At 45.0% G+C, this 20,067-nt stretch overlaps 1 protein-coding gene across 2 annotated transcripts in view; it reads left to right on the top strand.

The window, feature by feature from the left end:
• The window catches only part of ERC1 (ELKS/RAB6-interacting/CAST family member 1), a 157,865-nt gene that overhangs the window by 47,783 nt on the left and 90,015 nt on the right, over nt 1-20,067 (top strand). For both annotated transcript variants that reach the window (XM_040436562.1, XM_040436556.1), the window contains exons 3-6: nt 10,825-11,241; nt 13,612-13,686; nt 14,111-14,266; nt 18,478-18,570. In XM_040436562.1, coding sequence (XP_040292496.1) covers nt 10,825-11,241; nt 13,612-13,686; nt 14,111-14,266; nt 18,478-18,570 — 741 coding nt within the window. The remainder of the gene's footprint in view (nt 1-10,824; nt 11,242-13,611; nt 13,687-14,110; nt 14,267-18,477; nt 18,571-20,067) is intronic.

The following is a 20,067-nucleotide window of genomic DNA, read 5'->3' as shown; positions in this document are numbered from 1 at the left end:
AGTGTCAGCCTGACGCTGCAAAGCTTCTGATTGCAACATCTTCAGGCCTAATGTACTGAGAGATCTGCTGACTAGAAGCCCGGAGGGACGCTGCTACAAGAGTACGTCCAGTGTGAGGATGATGAGGGCAGTGGTCACTGTAACTCTCACTTCATTCTTCTGCAGCCTAATCCCGTAGTCCGCCATTAAACGGGTTTTCAATCAGGAAAACATGACTGCTTTCTTCCAAAAAACAGCGCCACGCCTGTCCACAGGTTGTGTGTTGTATTGCAGCTCAACCCCATTCACTTCAGCTGCAGTACCACACACAACCTGTGGTCAGGCGTGGCACTGTTTTCTAATTCTGTGCAACCCTTATAGGATGTCCACGCTGGTCGGTGGATTTGCCACTGCTAATTTGTGTGTGGTAAATCTGCAGGTAAAGTTGACGAGATTTTAAGAGCTCGTTCCCATAGCAAATTTTTCTGTGCGGATTTCTGCTGCATATTTTTCCGGTGTGAAAATAGATATTCACTGCAGAGGGTTAAATCCACGGCATCAGAGTTGCTGCTGAAGAATGATGGTAAAATCCGCAGTGTAAATTCTCTTGCGGAGTTTCTGCCCCCTTGTGGCCGTCCTCTGAAAGGGGGGGGGGTTGCTTTTAATATAAGTGAAGATTAATCATTGCTTAATGGAAAGTTTTTTTTTACATGCTTCTAATCTGCTTTCAAGATCTCAGCTTGCTGTCAGAAAATAGTAATCTTATTTGCATTCAGAGGATAGAAACCATTCTTGATCAAAAACTTATCACAGCTGAGGGTTTGTTACAGTTGTATCCACACTAGACGTTAAAGGTGATGGCCTTTCTTCCAGATAAGGCTGGACGACCCCTTTACAGCAGGGATCGCTCTCCTGCCCTGACGGGTTGTCACAGTGTATGTGCACAGGAGAAATGGATCACTCTGGAGTTCTTCGCTCACAGAGGAATATACAGTGTAACGAACCTTCAGCCATGAGAAGTCAAGACAAGTTTTCAGCAAGAATGCTCCCATTCACTGACCACTAGCAATGGAAGAAGAATTTAAAGACCACACGTATAGAAAGTTGCCGAATTTTTAGCACAGACATCTCCTTGGGGTCTTCCTTATCGCCTGGTGAAACATCTTGGCACAGGAATGGGGGCCTGCGGATGCTGCAAGAAGCAGATTGCAGCGGGATGGGGGGGAGAGAAGATTAAAGCTATACTGTGCACCGTTCCTCCCACATTAAAGGGACAGCTCTTGATGGCCTCTTCCATCCGCTGAAGGTCACCCTGGTGGCCATTGAGGATGCATCAGTAAATTCCCCTGTGCATCTAGGGCCGGATGTATTATGGAGTGACAGGTAGTGGACTGATGAGCGGCAACACGATGAACCTCTTAAAGGAGCTTTTCCATATAGGAGCTCGCCTGTCATAAGGTCTGCGAAAACGTTTTAATCTATATCCGTTTCTAGAAAAGCTGGGTCACTATGAATGTGCCCTTCACCACTCAATTCTCTTAGTATCCTGACTAGCAAATCTGCCTCCAGCCTCAGGACATCAGTGACAGCCGCGCTGTCATTGCTGTATGTTTAGGCAGATTTGCTCTTCTGGTCTCCAGGAAAGCTGAGTGTCCACCCCTTGGTATCTGTGAAGGCAGAATTCAGTTGGCCTTTCCTCCTGTTTGTGTCTAGGAAAGCTGGGTGACAAATGGACTCCTGTACATCAGTGCTGAGACGTGTACATTTGGCGTGCTCTTGATGTGTCTCGTGGCACACATGCCGTGATGCTGCCGATCAGGCAATCAGATAGAGATTTGCGCAGCGACTCTTTGCAGTCATTAATCACAAGTCCACAGAACGTTCATCGTCTCCCCGGAGCGGTCGCCCCTTCCCTCAAAGACAAGACATCCTTTTACCGTTGAATTGACTTCCATGGTATAATTCATTGAATGCATAGCCATAAAAGAAACCAGCACAACCTACCTGCTCTGCCGTTTTCATACTACAACTCCCAGCATGTCCTGACAGTGTAGCGGGAGCCACTGCTCTATGTGATACTTTTTCCCCTCTTAGGCTAGGTCTACATTGCAGCATGTGTCGCGCGACAATTTTTATCATGATAGTCTATGGTGTCAGAAAAATCCATAGACTATCATGATAAAAATCCATAGACTATCATGATAAAAATCCATAGACTATCATGCGACACTATAGACTATCATGATAAAAATTGTCGCGCGACAAATGTCGTCGTGTAGACCTAGCCTTAATCTATATGTCCACCGTTGATTCAGCTTTCCCAGGCTTCTGAATAGCAAATCATGGACTGTATCAGTGGACAATGAGTAGATTTTCCATGGCAGCCCTATATGTTACTGCCCTTCAAGGGTGGATCTAGAGGGTTAATGGGGGGTTATTTAACTCTCTCCCCGCTAGCGTCCTGCTGCTCAGGTATTGCTGCCTCCCAGCTGTATATATATACAGACTGAGGAATTTTTCCAGCCGGTGGTTGGAGCTGACATTCTTGCCATTCCACCAGCCATGGAAGAGGGGGGAGGAATTGGATTGGGGGGTGTGGAGTACTCGGAAGGAGGGTCTCTATAGTCCATTGCCCTTCCTGGGATGAGTCAGTTTTTTTTCTATGAGGATCTGCTAATTGTAGTAATAATGGCCTCACATAAACGCACAATGGTGTTCCAGCTGCGACCGTCCTCATCAGTGTCTCTTCTTTTAGATTATGGCACTGTGCCATCCTGCGCGTGCTGCCATTAACCCCTGCAGGCGTGTTAAAGGAACAGGCCTTGTGACCCACAACCCCTTTTGTTATTATTGTGTTTGCGCACGTCTGTGGCATTGAAGGGGATCCTTTAGAAAATGACTATGGAGAATAGACATTTATCTAGTATAGTGATGAAGTCTGAATTTGATGAGTCCCTTTCAGGCCAAAGTGTACTGAGAATTACACCCAGTATACAGGACAAGAGAAGTGGTACTGTGCAGTGTCCATATATACAGAATAAGAGCAGATACTGAGAATTACACCCAGTATACAGGACAAGAGAAGTGGTACTGTGCAGTGTCCATATATACAGAATAAGAGCAGATACTGAGAATTACACCCAGTATACAGGACAAGAGAAGTGGTACTGTGTAGTATCCATATACACAGAATAAGAGCAGATACTGAGAATTACATCCAGTATACAGGACAAGAGAAGTGGTACTGTACAGTGTCCATATATACAGAATAAGAGCAGATACTGAGAATTACACCCAGTATACAGGACAGGAGAAGTGGTACTGTGCAGTGTCCATATATACAGAATAAGAGCAGATACTGAGAATTACACCCAGTATACAGGACAAGAGAAGTGGTACTGTGCAGTGTCCATATATACAGAATAAGAGCAGATACTGAGAATTACACCCAGTATACAGGACAAGAGAAGTGGTACTGTGTAGTGTCCATATACACAGAATAAGAGCAGATACTGAGAATTACACCCAGTATACAGGACAAGAGAAGTGGTACTGTACAGTGTCCATATATACAGAATAGGAGCAGATACTGAGAATTACACCCAGTATACAGGATACGAGAAGTGGTACTGTGCAGTGTTCATATATACAGAATAAGAGCAGATACTGAGAATTACACCCAGTATACAGGACAAGAGAAGTGGTACTGTGCAGTGTACATATATACAGAATAAGAGCAGATACTGAGAATTACACCCAGTATACAGGACAGGAGAAGTGGTACTGTGCAGTGTCCATATATACAGAATAAGAGCAGATACTGAGAATTACACCCAGTATACAGGACATGAGAAGTGGTACTGTGCAGTGTCCATATATACAGAATAAGAGCAGATACTGAGAATTACATCCAGTATACAGGACAGGAGAAGTGGTACTGTGCAGTATCCATATATACAGAATAAGAGCAGATACTGAGAATTACACCCAGTATACAGGACAAGAGAAGTGGTACTGTGCAGTGTCCATATATACAGAATAAGAGCAGATACTGAGAATTACACCCAGTATACAGGAGAAGAGAAGTGGTACTGTGCAGTATCCATATATACAGAATAAGAGCAGATACTGAGAATTACACCCAGTATACAGGACAAGAGAAGTGGTACTGTGCAGTGTCCATATATACAGAATAAGAGCAGATACTGAGAATTACACCCAGTATACAGGACAAGAGAAGTGGTACTGTGCAGTGTCTTTATATACAGAATAAGGGCAGATACCGAGAATTACAACCAGTATACAGGACAGGAGAAGTGGTACTGTGCAGTGTCCATATGTACAGAATAAGAGCAGATACTGATAATTACACCCAGTATACAGTACAGGAGAAGTGGTACTGTGCAGTGTCCATATGTACAGAATAAGAGCAGATACTGAGAATTACATCCAGTATACAGGACAAGAGAAGTGGTACTGTGCATTGTCTTTATATACAGAATAAGGGCAGATACCGAGAATTACAACCAGTATACAGGACAGGAGAAGTGGTACTGTGCAGTGTCCATATGTACAGAATAAGAGCAGAAACTGATAATTACACCCAGTATACAGTACAGGAGAAGTGGTACTGTGCAGTGTCCATATGTACAGAATAAGAGCAGATACTGATAATTACACCCAGTATACAGTACAGGAGAAGTGGTACTGTGCAGTGTCCATATGTACAGAATAAGAGCAGATACTGAGAATTACATCCAGTATACAGGACAAGAGAAGTGGTACTGTGCAGTTTCCATATATACAGAATAAGAGCAGATACTGAGAATTACATCCAGTATACAGGACAAGAGAAGTGGTACTGTGCAGTGTCCATATATACAGAATAAGAGCAGATACTGAGAATTACACCCAGTATACAGGACAGGAGAAGTGGTACTGTGCAGTGTCCATATATACAGAATAAGGGCAGATACCGAGAATTACACCCAGTATACAGGACAGGAGAAGTGGTACTGTGCAGTGTCCATATATACAGAATAAGAGCAGATACTGAGAATTACACCCAGTATACAGGACAAGAGAAGTGGTACTGTGCAGTGTCCATATATACAGAATAAGAGCAGATACTGAGAATTACACCCAGTATACAGGACAGGAGAAGTGGTACTGTGCAGTGTCCATATATATAGAATACGAGCAGATAGTGAGAATTACACCCAGTATACAGTACAGGAGAAGTGGTACTGTGCAGTGTTCATATATACAGAATAAGAGCAGATACTGAGAATTACACCCAGTATACAGGACAAGAGAAGTGGTACTGTGCAGTGTCCATATATACAGAATAAGAGCAGATACTGAGAATTACACCCAGTATACAGGACAAGAGAAGTGGTACTGTGTAGTGTCCATATACACAGAATAAGAGCAGATACTGAGAATTACACCCAGTATACAGGACAAGAGAAGTGGTACTGTACAGTGTCCATATATACAGAATAGGAGCAGATACTGAGAATTACACCCAGTATACAGGATACGAGAAGTGGTACTGTGCAGTGTTCATATATACAGAATAAGAGCAGATACTGAGAATTACACCCAGTATACAGGACAAGAGAAGTGGTACTGTGCAGTGTACATATATACAGAATAAGAGCAGATACTGAGAATTACACCCAGTATACAGGACAGGAGAAGTGGTACTGTGCAGTGTCCATATATACAGAATAAGAGCAGATACTGAGAATTATACCCAGTATACAGGACATGAGAAGTGGTACTGTGCAGTGTCCATATATACAGAATAAGAGCAGATACTGAGAATTACATCCAGTATACAGGACAGGAGAAGTGGTACTGTGCAGTATCCATATATACAGAATAAGAGCAGATACTGAGAATTACACCCAGTATACAGGACAAGAGAAGTGGTACTGTGCAGTGTCCATATATACAGAATAAGAGCAGATACTGAGAATTACACCCAGTATACAGGAGAAGAGAAGTGGTACTGTGCAGTATCCATATATACAGAATAAGAGCAGATACTGAGAATTACACCCAGTATACAGGACAAGAGAAGTGGTACTGTGCAGTGTCCATATATACAGAATAAGAGCAGATACTGAGAATTACACCCAGTATACAGGACAAGAGAAGTGGTACTGTGCAGTGTCTTTATATACAGAATAAGGGCAGATACCGAGAATTACAACCAGTATACAGGACAGGAGAAGTGGTACTGTGCAGTGTCCATATGTACAGAATAAGAGCAGATACTGATAATTACACCCAGTATACAGTACAGGAGAAGTGGTACTGTGCAGTGTCCATATGTACAGAATAAGAGCAGATACTGAGAATTACATCCAGTATACAGGACAAGAGAAGTGGTACTGTGCATTGTCTTTATATACAGAATAAGGGCAGATACCGAGAATTACAACCAGTATACAGGACAGGAGAAGTGGTACTGTGCAGTGTCCATATGTACAGAATAAGAGCAGATACTGATAATTACACCCAGTATACAGTACAGGAGAAGTGGTACTGTGCAGTGTCCATATGTACAGAATAAGAGCAGATACTGAGAATTACATCCAGTATACAGGACAAGAGAAGTGGTACTGTGCAGTTTCCATATATACAGAATAAGAGCAGATACTGAGAATTACATCCAGTATACAGGACAAGAGAAGTGGTACTGTGCAGTGTCCATATATACAGAATAAGAGCAGATACTGAGAATTACACCCAGTATACAGGACAGGAGAAGTGGTACTGTGCAGTGTCCATATATACAGAATAAGGGCAGATACCGAGAATTACACCCAGTATACAGGACAGGAGAAGTGGTACTGTGCAGTGTCCATATATACAGAATAGGAGCAGATACTGAGAATTACACCCAGTATACAGGACAAGAGAAGTGGTACTGTGCAGTGTCCATATATACAGAATAAGAGCAGATACTGAGAATTACACCCAGTATACAGGACAGGAGAAGTGGTACTGTGCAGTGTCCATATATATAGAATACGAGCAGATAGTGAGAATTACACCCAGTATACAGTACAGGAGAAGTGGTACTGTGCAGTGTCCATATCTGTGCTTTCCGCATCTGTATGCATTTTGTTCAAAATGATAGAAAATGTCCTATACTTGTCTGCAAAATGCGGACTGTGGACCCATTGACGGGCATTTTAGTGTGCAATCACATTGCTATGTACATGTAACCTAAAGGAGATTTGCTCCTCCTGTGTGTTGTAGACCCATTACAAATGCAGGTACAAATTACTGACCAGAATACTGCCATGTGAATGAGGCCTTAGAGAAGATAGTGAGCAGTGCGCCCAGTGCAGAGTTGTACTGTGCAGTGACATGGTAACAGAATCGATATATGATGATCTGGCGTCATGCACACAACCAGATGCAAATCTGCAGAATAGGGATACCGTCTGTGTTGTATCCACATTTGCAGCCAAGTATAGGACATGTTCTATCTATTTGCAGAACAGACATATGGATGCTGAAATAGAACATGTCCTCAAAATGTGGATCACGCACACATTGGTCATTGGATCCGCAAAAAAAAAAATAAATGTGGACCGAACATGAATCACATCTGCAGTTTGTGGACCATAAAACCGCTACAGTCGTGTGCATGTGTTAGAATTTGCGTCTGTCACGTTCCTGATTGAATGAGCCTCATTTCTAGCCCTCTGCTGCCCTCTCTGGTGAGCAATGCTATTGCAGCCACCTGAGCTTCAGATGCTTTTCTGATGATCTGCTCTAGACTGTGATTTGGCTTTAATTGACACCAAGTACCTCTTTTCACCAGTTACTGAGCCCACAACCATCTGCCTAGAATTTCACCTACCTTGTACTGATCTTGAGTTAAGTCCCATCTACTTTAGTCCCTTCCAGAGCTGCATGGATATTATGCTGTATGACAGCTTCTGTTACAGCACTCTTAGGCCCCTTTCACACGAGCGAGTATTCCGCGCGGATGCGATGAGGGAGGTGAACGCATTGCACCCGCACTGAATACCGACCCATTCATTTCTTTGGGGCTGTGCACACGAGCGGTGATTTTGACGCATCACTTGTGCGTTGCGTGAAAATCGCAGCATGCTCCTCTTTGTGCGTTTTTCACGTAACGCAGGCCCCATAAAAATGAATGGGGTTGCGTGAAAATCGCAAGCATCCGCAAGCAAGTGCGGATACGGTGAGATTTTCACGCACGGTTGCTAGGAGACTATCGGGATGGGGACCCGATCATTATTATTTTCCCTTATAACATGGTTATAAGGGAAAATAATAGCATTCTGAATACAGAATGCATAGTAAAACATCTCTGGAGGGGTTAAAAAAATAAAAATTTAACTTACCTTAATCCACTAGTTCGCGTAGCCCGGCATCTCCTTCTGGCTTCATCTGATCTCTGTGCAGCAACAGGACCTTTGGTGACGTCATTCTGGTCATCACATGATCCATCACCATGGTAAAAGATCATGTGACGTACCATGTGATGACCGGAGTGATGTCATCAAAGGTCCTGTTGCTGCACAGAGATCAGATGAAGACAGAAGGAGATGCTGGCATAGCGAACAAGTGGACTAAAGTGAGTTAAATTATTATATTTTTTTTAACCCCTCCAGCGATGTTTTACTATGCATTCAGTATTCAGAATGTATTATTTTCCCTTAACATTGTTATAAGGGAAAATAATAGCAATCTACAGAACACTGATCCCAAGCCCGAACTTCTGTGAAAAAGTTCCGGTTTGGGTACCAAACACGCGCGATTTTTCTCACGCGAGTGCAAAACGCATTACAATGTTTTGCACTCGTGCGGAAAAATCGCGGGTGTTCCCGCAACGCACCAGCACATTTTCCCGCAACGCCCGTGTGAAAGAGGCCTTAGGCCTCTTTCACACGAGCGTGTCCGGATAAGGTCCGGATGCGTTGCAGCAAACCTGCGCGTGTAGGTACCCAATTGCAGTCAGTTTTGATTGCGTTCCGTTGTTAAGTTTTTATCGCGCGGGTGCAATGTGTTTTGCACGCGCGTGATAAAAAACTGAATGTGGTACCCAGACCCAAACTTCTTCACAGAAGTTCAGGTTTGGGTTCAAGGTTGTGTAGATTGTATTATTTCCCCTTATAACATGGTTATAAGGGAAAATAATAGCATTCTGAATACCGAATGGATAGTAAAATAGGGCTGGAGGGGTTAAAAAAAAAAAATTACATTTTTTTTTTTTTAACTCACCTTAATCCACTTGTTCGCGCAGCTGGCATCTCTTCTGTCTTCACCTGTGAGGAAAAGGACCTTTGATGACGGCACTATGTTCATCACATGGTCCATCACATGATCTTTTACCATGGTGATGGATCATGTGATGGACCATGTGATGAACGTAGTGACGTCATCAAAGGTCCTATTCCTCACATATGAAGACAGAAGAGATGCCGGCTGCGCGGTCAAGTGGACTAAGGTGAGTTAAATTATTTATTTATTTTTTTTAACCCCTCCTACCCTATTGTACTATGAATTCTGTATTCAGAATGCTATTATTTTCCCTTATAACCATGTTATAAGGGGAAATAATAATGATCGGGTCCCCATCCCGATTGTCTCCTAGCAACCGTGCGTGAAAATCGCACCGCATCCGCACTTGCTTGTGCATGCTTGCGATTTTCACGCAGCCCCATTCACTTCTTGTGGGCCTGCGTTGCGTGAAAAACGCACAAAATAGAGCTTGCTGCGATTTTCACGCAACGCACAAGTGATGCGTGAAAATCACCGCTCATGTGAACAGCCCCATAGAAATGAATGGGTCCGGATTCAGTGCAGGTGCAATGCGTTCAACTCATGCATTGCACCCGCGCGGAAATCTTGCCCGTGTGAAAAGGCGAGAATACCCTCAACATGCACTGTCCCTGGTTGTGTTGCATTCCAGGAATGTCCTGCTGTAGTGTCTACATCTCCCACAGCTGGTTATTCTCTAAACAAGCACTGAACCAGCAGGGGAAGCAGTGAAACTGTCCTCTTAGCGGATTTATAATTGCAGCTTTGGATGTGAATGGAGTATAATATAGTATATTCTCTTCCATACTTTTTGGGGGTTTTTATTGACAGCCTTTCTGCCTTCTTTTGAGACATTGCAGTTTCCCTCTTAAGTCTTCACCCAGAGTGAACCTGTGCGCTGTGCGGCGAGGACATTGTGTATTCCGTCCGTATCTCTGATATTTCATCTCACAGCCCCCATTATCTGCCCTCTTGGCGTTGGGGAGGGGGGGCCGGGCGGAGGCATTGTCCTGCAGTCTGGATGAGCGGCTGGGAACATGCGATTTATAGTCTCAGACGTTATTGTAGAGCGGAGAATCCCGATGGACGCTGAGTTATGGCGTTGTGTCACAAAGAAAACGAGCGTCGCAGGTCGTTGCCTCTTCTAAAATACGAGGCCGTACGTTATCGCCATCTGCGGCAGCTTGACATGAGAAAAGTTGTCACGTCGCGGTGGGCGGAGCCTTCAGCTGTCTCATTTGCTGTGCTGCACTTTGGAAATGTCACTGTCTTGTGCCTGAGCCAAAATGGCTGCCATCTGGTGCCCTCTACAGCTGTTGTATTGGTTTTATGGGTCTCCTATGTGGGTAGCAGATGTCAGGTGTCAACCCCTATTGGCAACAATTACCGTACTCATGGGGATCATCACATTACCTTCCCCATTCTCCCTGCTTTATTTCTTCTGTTGCTCTAATGTCAGTCTTCACTGCAGTTCTGGCATGCTATTCCAGAGTTTATTTATGAGTATCCTCTTTCTCTCTTGTTGTGCAGCATCTACAAATGACCATCCAGGCGATGCAGGATGAGCTCCGGATTCAGCGAGACCTCAACCAGCTCTTCCAGCAGGACAGCGGGGGACGCGCCAAAGAAGTCTTCACTTCCGAACTAACCGAGGAAAACTTCCGCATCCTGCATGCGGAGCACGACCGCCAAGCCAAGGAGCTATTCCTGCTGCGCAAGACGCTGGAGGAGATGGAATTGCGGATTGAGACGCAGAAGCAAACGCTGAACGCCAGGGACGAGTCTATCAAAAAGCTGTTGGAGATGCTGCAGAGTAAGGGGATCTCCTCAAAGGTCATGGACGAGGACCACGAGAGGACACGGAGGTTGGCGGAGGCCGAGATGCATGTCCACCACCTGGAGAGTATACTGGATCAGAAGGACAAGGAGACTAACATGCTAAGAGAGGTCATTACAAATGGATTTGTATCCGCCAGTCACATCTAAAGCTGTATTTAAAGAACCTATAAGTATTGCTAATGTCCCATAATCCATTGCACATCCTTCAGTGCACAACAGCAGTGGGGGGTCTTGATATACTAAGTCATCAAGTACCTGGAAGGTCTTGTAATCAGTGGAATTTGTAGTTGGCAGAATTTTGAATGCAGCTCTAGTTGGGATTGGAGTATAAGAATCTAGTGTACAGTTTTTTTAATTTTTATGTTTTATTTTTTTGCCTCTCATTGGAGCCAGGCCTGAGTCCCAGCAGTGTGACTGTTAATTTACCAGTTGTAGCTGTCACAATTTTGAATGCAGCTCTGGTTGGGATTAGAGTATAAGAATCTACCACTCATTGGAACCAGGTCATACTCCCAGCAGTGTAACTGTTAATGCGCCAGCGTGTTTCTCCGCAGCTCCACACACACAGGGTGCTTTAAACAGACGGCTACTTTCCTGTTTCCACGGAGATGGTTGCCATGGCGCCCGTGGGTGTCAGCTAAATGCTCTTGTTCTGTGGCTGTAAATAGTTTTTGGTTTTTTTTTTGCAGGGAAGACGGTGCGGTCTGAGCCCGGACTGCGGGTTATCCGCCATAGAGGGGAAGGAGGCGACTACGTCGCTCACCCAGTATTAACTCTTTGGTGGCTGAGACAAATTCTAGTCTACATTACGGAGCATTTCCCTTTAAAAAAAAATATATATATTTATCCATATTGTATCTGTTTCTGGAAAAGCTGGGTGATTTACCTTTTACAACTTCCATCAGACTTCTATCTAGTCAGATGTGCATAGATGTGATCAGATTTTCAGGACTCTGGGAAAGTTGGGTGACCACTGATGCTGAGATGGATGTGTATTGAGGTCACCTTGTTTTTCCTGAATACAGGCTGGGTCCTGGGGGGGCATTTGGACACTAAAATATGTGTGAACCAGTATGTTAATCTTGGTGACTGACAATCTTTGAAGGAGCTGAACTGCAAGTTGTCCGTTGTCACCCAACTTTCCCAAGGACCGATGTAATTAAGACCCCACAGTTACTGCTTCTACTGGAGTATTCACCAAACTCTCCTAGACCCCAGAATGTCAAATCTGCTTATGTATAAATATAGGGATGCATCACTGGATAACTAGACAGATAAAGGGGAACCTTTGGAGATTTAATGGCAGTGATAATGCATGTCACCCAGCTTTCCTAGAGGCAGATGTATTGTGATTTCCTGACCCCTGAAAATGCTCTTCACCTTTTATAGGGCCACTGGGCTTCGCACCCTGTCCCATCCATCCAGCTGCAGTGTAAAATATGGTCCCGTGTAGCTGTAATCAGTTCCATTAACCTGAACATGGGTTGCAGTCGCACGTTTTCAGTCGCAGATTTTTTTCTGCAACAAAATCTGCCATGTGTGAATGCCCTCTAAGACTGTAGACCACTGCTGAACGTCTAGAAGATCATGTAGACTGAATTCAGTGTTATGACCCAGCTGTCCCTTACCCTGGGCCAGTGCATTAACGTCAGGTTGCCATCTAGTGGACAAGATGGGAACTGCAAGCCTAATTATTAACCAATGGAACAGCATTAGGTCCCATATCACAGTTTGTTTTCAGACACAATTTTGGGGTGAAAAACCATGCCTAAATTCTGCCAGCAGCTGCGTCCTTTCTGCCTCCCATTCTTTTCAATGTATGGCAGCGCTGAAGATCTAGGAGCAACCGTGCTAAGAAGGAACATGTCCCTTCTTGGGGCGATCGCGGCTTTAAACCGCCACTCTGCAATCTTCAGTGCTGCCTCCCTTTGAAAAGAATGGAAGGCAGAAATAACGCAGAATTTCAGCGTGGCTCTCCATGCCAAAATTTGGCAAAAAAAAACGCTGTGCGAGTTGGCCCTTAGAGGAAGTTTCATTGTCTACACGTGATGAGAAGCCGTACTGGGGTATTCCTACTTCTTCACTACTAATACACATGATTTTAGCCATAGCCGCTAGCTAGAACTAGCTTGTTTCCCATGATAGATTATGTGATTTTTGTTCTGTCCCTCCCATTAGAAATCATGTGCCCCATAGCGTTATCGTGCATTGCGGGCTTGGTGGGTACAGCTTGTTGGCAACAGCGGGTTAATAGAGATCCCCAGATTCTTTCCTTTACCTTTAAATACCCGCTGAGCGGATCTCAGACACATCCCGCCCAAAGGGAAAGCGAGCTGCGTCATCTCCTGGCAACTGTTCCATGGTCGTGCGGTGTCTGCCAGCTTCTGTCTCTAGGGGGCAGGTAGCGGGGGAGCTGCTCCCTGGGGCAGGTGTCTCACCTGTGTTATTGTTTTTTTTTTGTTTTTGTTTTTTTTGCAGGAAATCCACCGCCGCTTTGAGAATGCTCCGGATTCTGCCAAGACGAAAGCCCTGCAGACCGTAATCGAGATGAAGGTATTAGACCCCCACCACCTTAGGTGGAAGTAGAGGAGCAGGATCTATATATAGATACTAGTCTGTCACCTGGCAGTGAGGGAGGGCACAGATCGGGGATGAGGGGGGCATAATGAGGTTGTGGTAATCATAGGATGACCCTGATGTCTGTAAGATTGAAGCTGTATCTTAAAGGCATTACGTCACTTAAAAGCTCCATGTAGTTTCGGCTCCGTTAAAACTGAACTAGTAAGGGGAGTTGTAGCTACTAGATGCCCTCACAAGCTCCAGCCATAAGGACAATTTGTATTGGATCTCCTAAAACAGGGCTCCAAGGAGTCCAAACTGCATTACAAGGGCCCCCTTGGCTTCGGTGACTAGGTGGCCACATTACCTGGTTTTCTCGTTCAAGGGGGACAGCCAAATGACCTTGGTTGTTTTCTAGGACTCTAAAATCACCTCCATGGAGCGGGGCCTTCGAGATATGGAGGATGAGATCCAGATGCTGAAGTCTAACGGGGCTCTGAGCACTGAGGAGCGGGAGGAGGAGATGAAGCAGATGGAGGTCTACCGCAGCCATTCAAAGTTCATGAAGAACAAGGTAAGCACACACTTGTGCCATCATGTGCACAGATACTGGACAGCTATACAAGTGTGGCCCCTGAGAGATCAGCATCAGGACCCAATCTCTGCTGTCATTATCTTATAAATTACTCCTTAAGAGGCAGGGTGGATATTTTGAGCCCCCACTTAATCCATATTCAAATTATACTCCAGAGGTGCACTCTCTATTCTGCAGACTGCAGAGCTAAAACCTCCCAGCATTCTGCAGATTGTTCATCATGTGCACAAAATGTACCCTAGTAATTTCTATTCTGGGCACTGTACAGCCATCTGATGTACAAAAAAAAGTGCTAGCTTATAGGAACTCAAGATAGCTGTTAGAATGAGCTGTTATCTCTACAAGATTGCTGACTGTTAACCAGCAGAACTAGGAGTGTAGCTCTGGAGTATAATAGCATAATACAAGCTGTAATCCAGGAGTACAGGACATGTAGTGTGTCATGTATGTATATAGTGACTCCACTAGCAGAATAGTGAGTGTATCTGTGAATTACAATACTGTAACTCAACATCAGTACAAGATAAGTAATGTATGTGCACATTGACTCCACCAGCAGAATTGTGAGTGCAGCTCTGGCGTATAATACAGGATGTAACTCAGGATCAGTACAGGGTAAGTAATATACTGTATGTACACAGTGACTCCACCAGCAGAATAGTGAGTGCAGCTCTGGAATATAATACAGGATGTAACTCAGCCACAGTCTAACTGTATTCATGAGTGGACTGTTCTCCCATCTTCCTCCTCACACCTCTCTGCAGTGGTTGACAAGCTGGTGTGTTGTCACTTTCATAGGGTAGTGCATTAAGTGGAGAGATCTGCTTTGAACAGTGTCCTCTGTATTTCCATAAAGGCTTAAAGTATGCCTAAACTTTATTAAAACCTATTGTAAATGTGCTGCAAAGAATTTTTGTAATATACTTACTTTTTTTTTTTTTTTTTTTTTTTTTTTAACTGTCTCTAGGGAAATGGGTGCCTGAAGTTCAGGTGCAAGCCCCTTTCACACGAGCGAGTTTTCCCGCACGGGTGCGATGCGTGAAGTGAACACATAGCACCTGCACTGAATCCTGACCCATTCATTTCAATGTACATGAGAGTTTTTGTTTCACACGTCAGTTCTGTGTTGCGTGAGAATCACAGCATGTTCTATATTGTGCGTTTTTCACGCAGCCCTGGCCCAATAGAAGTGAATGGGGCTTCAGTGAAAAACGCATTGCATCCGGATGCAGTCAAGATGCAATGCGTTTTTCACTGATGGCTGCTAAGAGATGTTGTTTGTAAACTTAAATTTTTTTTTTCATGCGCGTGAAAAACTCTTCAGGACTAGTGTTGAGCGAACTTCTGTTTTTAAATTCGGCGTCTAAAGTTCGGCTTCCGGTTAGCGAAGAATCCCTATATGGATTCCGAATTCCGTTGTGGTCCGTGGTAGCGGAATCAATAATCGGCCATTATTGATTCCGCTACCACGGACCCCAACGGAATTCGGAATCCATATCGGGATTCTTCGCTAACCGGAAGCCGAACTTTAGACGCCAAACTTAAAATAGAAGTTCGCTCAACACTATTCAGAACTGATTGTGCACTTGGGCGGAAAAAACTGAAACACTGAACGCAAATGCAGACAAAATTGACTGAACTTGCTTGCAAAATATTATGAGTTTCACTGAACACACCGTGAACGCATCCTGAGCCAGTCCGTATGGTTTGTGTGAAAAAGGCCTTGGAATCTGAACTCTCGCACACTCTTGATGTACTGGAGTGTGGATTCCCCTGGAATTGCACTGAGAGCTGTACAGGCTGGAGGTTGCACATTACTAACGGCCATTAGCAGAGCGGCGCAAGCATGGGGCAGGAGCTCACATAGCACGTTGCTCCTCCTGCCTGTGCCTGCTCTGCTAAAGCCTGACAGCCTATCTATGCCAGTCTTTAGCAAGGCAGCAGGGTTACAGGCAGGAGGAGCAATGTGTGCTGCAGGCTGTACAGCTCAGTGCGGCCCCAGGAGAATCCGTACTCCAGTGTGAACGATTGCCTCCAGAAGTCACTCAATTAGTAAATAGAGTCCACCTGTGTGTCATTTATTTTCAGTATAACTACAGCTGTTCTGTGAAGGCCTCAGAGGTTTGTTAGAAAACATTACTGATCAAACGGTATCGTGAAAACCAAGGAACACACCAGACAGGTCAGGGATAAAGTTGTGGAAAAGCATAAAGCAGGGTTAGGTTATAAAAAAAAAATATCCCAAACTCTGAACATCTTATGGTGTACATCCATTATCCGAAAATGGAAGGAGTATGGCACAACTGCAAACCTACTACCTAAACTGACAGCCTAGGCAAGGAGGACACTAATTAGAGAAGCAGCCAAGAGGCCCATGGTCACTCTGGAGGAGCTGCAGAGACCCACAGCTCAGGTGGGAGAATCTGTCCACAGGACAACTAGTAGTCATGTACTCCACAAATTTGCCCTTTATGGAAGAGTTGCAAGGAGAAAGTAATTTTTGAAGGCAAGCCATAAGAAGCCTCGTTTGTAGTTTGCCACAAGCCATATAGGGGACACAGCAAACATGTGGAAGGAGGTGCTCTGGTCAGATAAGTTGAAAGTTGAACTTTTTGGCATAAATGCACAATGTTATGTGGGGCGGTAAACACTGTACATCACCCTGAACACACCATCCCCCTATGAAATATGGTGGTGGCAGCATTATGCTGTGGGGATGGTTTTCTTTAGCAGGGAAAGGGAAGCTGGTCAGAGTTTATAAGAAGATGGATGGAGCTAAATACAGGGAAAACCTGGTAGAGACAGCAAAAGACTTTAGACTGGGGCAGAGGTTTACCATCAAGCAGGAAACGACCCTAAACATACAGCCAGAGCTACAATGGAATGGTTTAGATCAAAGCATATTTATGTGTTAGAATGGCCCAGTCAAAGTCCAGACCTAAATCCCATTGAGAATCTGTGGCAAGACTTGAAAATTACTGTTCACCTATGTTCTTCATCCAATCTGACTGAGCTTGAGCTATTTTGCAAAGAGGAATGGGCAAATATTTCAGCCTCTGGATGTGCAAAGCTGGTAGAGACATACCCCAAAAGACTTGCAGCTGTAAATGCAGTGAAGGAGGTCCTACAAAGTACTGACTCAGGGGGGCTGAATACAAATACACGCCACACTTTCCAGATTTTTATTCATTGCAAATTTCGAAAGCCATGTATCCTTTTCTTTTCACTTCACACATACTTACTACTGTGTGCTGGTCTCATAAAATCTCAATAAAATACATTTAGGTTCGTGGGTGTAACGTAAAAAAGTGTGGGAAAAATTGAAGGGGTAGAAATACTTTTTCAAGGCACTGCAGAAAAATTCTTTTTAGCACATTTACAATAGGTTGTTTATATATAAAGTTTTAGAGTAAGTTTAGGTGCACTTTAAAGGGGTTTCCCAGGTACCTGATATTAATGAGTCATCCTCAGGATAGGCCATAAATATCCAATTGGTGAGGGTCCTGCACCCCACACTCAGCTGCTCCCTCCAGCCTCCAGCACAGGAACTGACACGTTGAAAGAAGCAATGTTTCCTGTTCTATTCAAAGTGCAGGTTATTGCAGCTCAGCCGCCATTCAGTTCAGTGGGAGCTGAGCTGCAGTTACCCAACACGACCACTACAGAGCTGTACTTCGTGTTCCAGGACCCTCACCAGTTGGATATTAATGACCTATCCTGAGGATGTCCTCAATATCTGGAACCTGGACAACCATACTCACCTGGTCCTGCTGCTCGGTTCCGGCTACTAGTCTGTCTTCACTGGATTTCCAGTCCCCGACAGTCAGCTTCCTGCATGGACGTCACCTTCTGCTTGGGGACAAGCCATTTGCTACAGCGGCGCATGTGACTACATCTGTGCAGGAAGTTGAAAGATGAGGACTGGACGTCTTGTTCAGTCAGCAAGGGAGCCAGAACTGAGCGGCGGGAAGCAGGTGACTACATATTTCTCCACAGGTACTACTGGTAATGAGGAAGCAACAGATTAAAAAGTACAACAACGGACAGGCACTTTAAGCTTTATTTACATAGGACTGCTGGGTTACAGGTGGAGTTCCCCTTTTTATTGGGTGCTCTCATGGGTTCGCCACCCACTGAGCTGCTCCATGTAATGTTACTGAGTATTGTGTTTCTGCTCGATGTCCTGACAGGTAGAGCAGCTGAAAGAGGAACTGACTTCAAAGGAGAGCCATGCGGAGGAGCTGAGGAAAAGAGTGTCAGCTCTGCAGACAGAGCTGTCTGGCGTAAGGCTCCTCGTTGTCTGTCCGCTGGCCTTTCCTGTCTCTTCCTGGCAGTCTGCACTGCCTCTAACACATCTCTCAACGGTTCTTGGGCCTGTGCCACTCACATTAACCTCTACACTCTCACTGGAACTAGCTTTTCTTGTGGCACTGGCCCTTTAAGTCAGGAAATCCCTGGTACATATGTTGCCAAAATCTTAGTCATATCTGTATCTGACCACTCAACTGGCTCCCATTACAGCTTCCAGTAACTTATTCACTCGGCTTTCAAAGATTTTGGAATGACAAAGCATCCCTAGCTCCCATATTGCAGAATAAACCAGCTGGAGCTAGCCAATATGGCCGCCATTACAGCTCTCACATTGCAGGGCGTCCTTTTACTGAATGACAAGTCTGCCTAGTTCTGCAGTGGAACAGGAGCTGGGGCCTGGAAAAGCTGGATAACCACCCCTGTGGTTACAGATATGACTAGGTTTCAGATATGGATGTTTTAAAGGGTTTCTACCACCACATTTTGACCTAATTAGCTGTCTGACACTAGCGATCTGCTAGTATCTGCTGTACCTAACCATGCTATTGTAAATCCTTTCTCTGCAGCGGTTACCCTAAAAAAACGTAGTTTTATTGGTATGCAAATGAGCCTCTAGGTGCTATGGGGGCATCTTTTCAGCACCTAGAGGCTCTGTCCACTCACCATTTCTGCCGCCCAGCGCGCTCCAGCCCGCCCCTCTCCTCTAGATTGACAGCCTACTCGCGCCTGCGCCGTGTGCTTCTGTATTCAGCGCAGGCGCAGTGACTGTCTCCCTGCGCCGGCATCTTCACTGCGGCTGCGCCGATTACGGTGCAGGGAGCAGTCAAACAGTTACTGCGCCTGCGCTGAATACAGAAGCACACGGCGCAGGCGCGAGTAGGCTGTCAATCTAGAGGAGAGGGGCGGGCTGGAGCGCGCTGGGCGGCAGAAATGGTGAGTGGACGGAGCCTCTAGGTGCTGAAAAGACGCCCCCATAGCACCTAGAGGCTCATTTGCATACCAATAAAACTACGTTTTTTAGGGTAACCGCTGCAAAGAAAGTAATTACAATAGCATGGTTAGGTAGAGCAGACACTAGCAGATCGCTAGTGTCAGACAGCTAATTAGGTCAAAATGTGGTGGTAGAAACCCTTTAAAGAGCACCTGTCAGCAGATTTGTACCTGTGACACTGGCCGACCCGTTACATGTGCGCTTGGCAGCTGACGGGATCTGTGTTGGTCCCATGTTCATATATGTGGCCGCATTGCTGAGAATAATATATGTAAATGAGCCTCTAGGAGCAGCGGGGGAGTTGCCATTACACCTAGAGGCTCTGCTCTCTCTGCAAGTGCCGCGCCCTCTGCACTTTGATTGACAGGACCAGGCAGGTAAGATCACATTTACACACTCTGGTCCTGTCTATCAAAGCACAGAGGGCGCAGCAGTTTCAGAGAGAGCAGAGCCTCTAGGTGTAATGGCAACGCCCCGG

This window comes from Bufo bufo, chromosome 1 (assembly GCF_905171765.1).
Source record: "Bufo bufo chromosome 1, aBufBuf1.1, whole genome shotgun sequence".
In the NCBI taxonomy this organism is placed as follows: Eukaryota; Metazoa; Chordata; class Amphibia; order Anura; family Bufonidae; genus Bufo; species Bufo bufo.
Note: the sequence above shows the minus strand (reverse complement) of the source record. Positions and strands in the feature narration are given on the sequence as shown.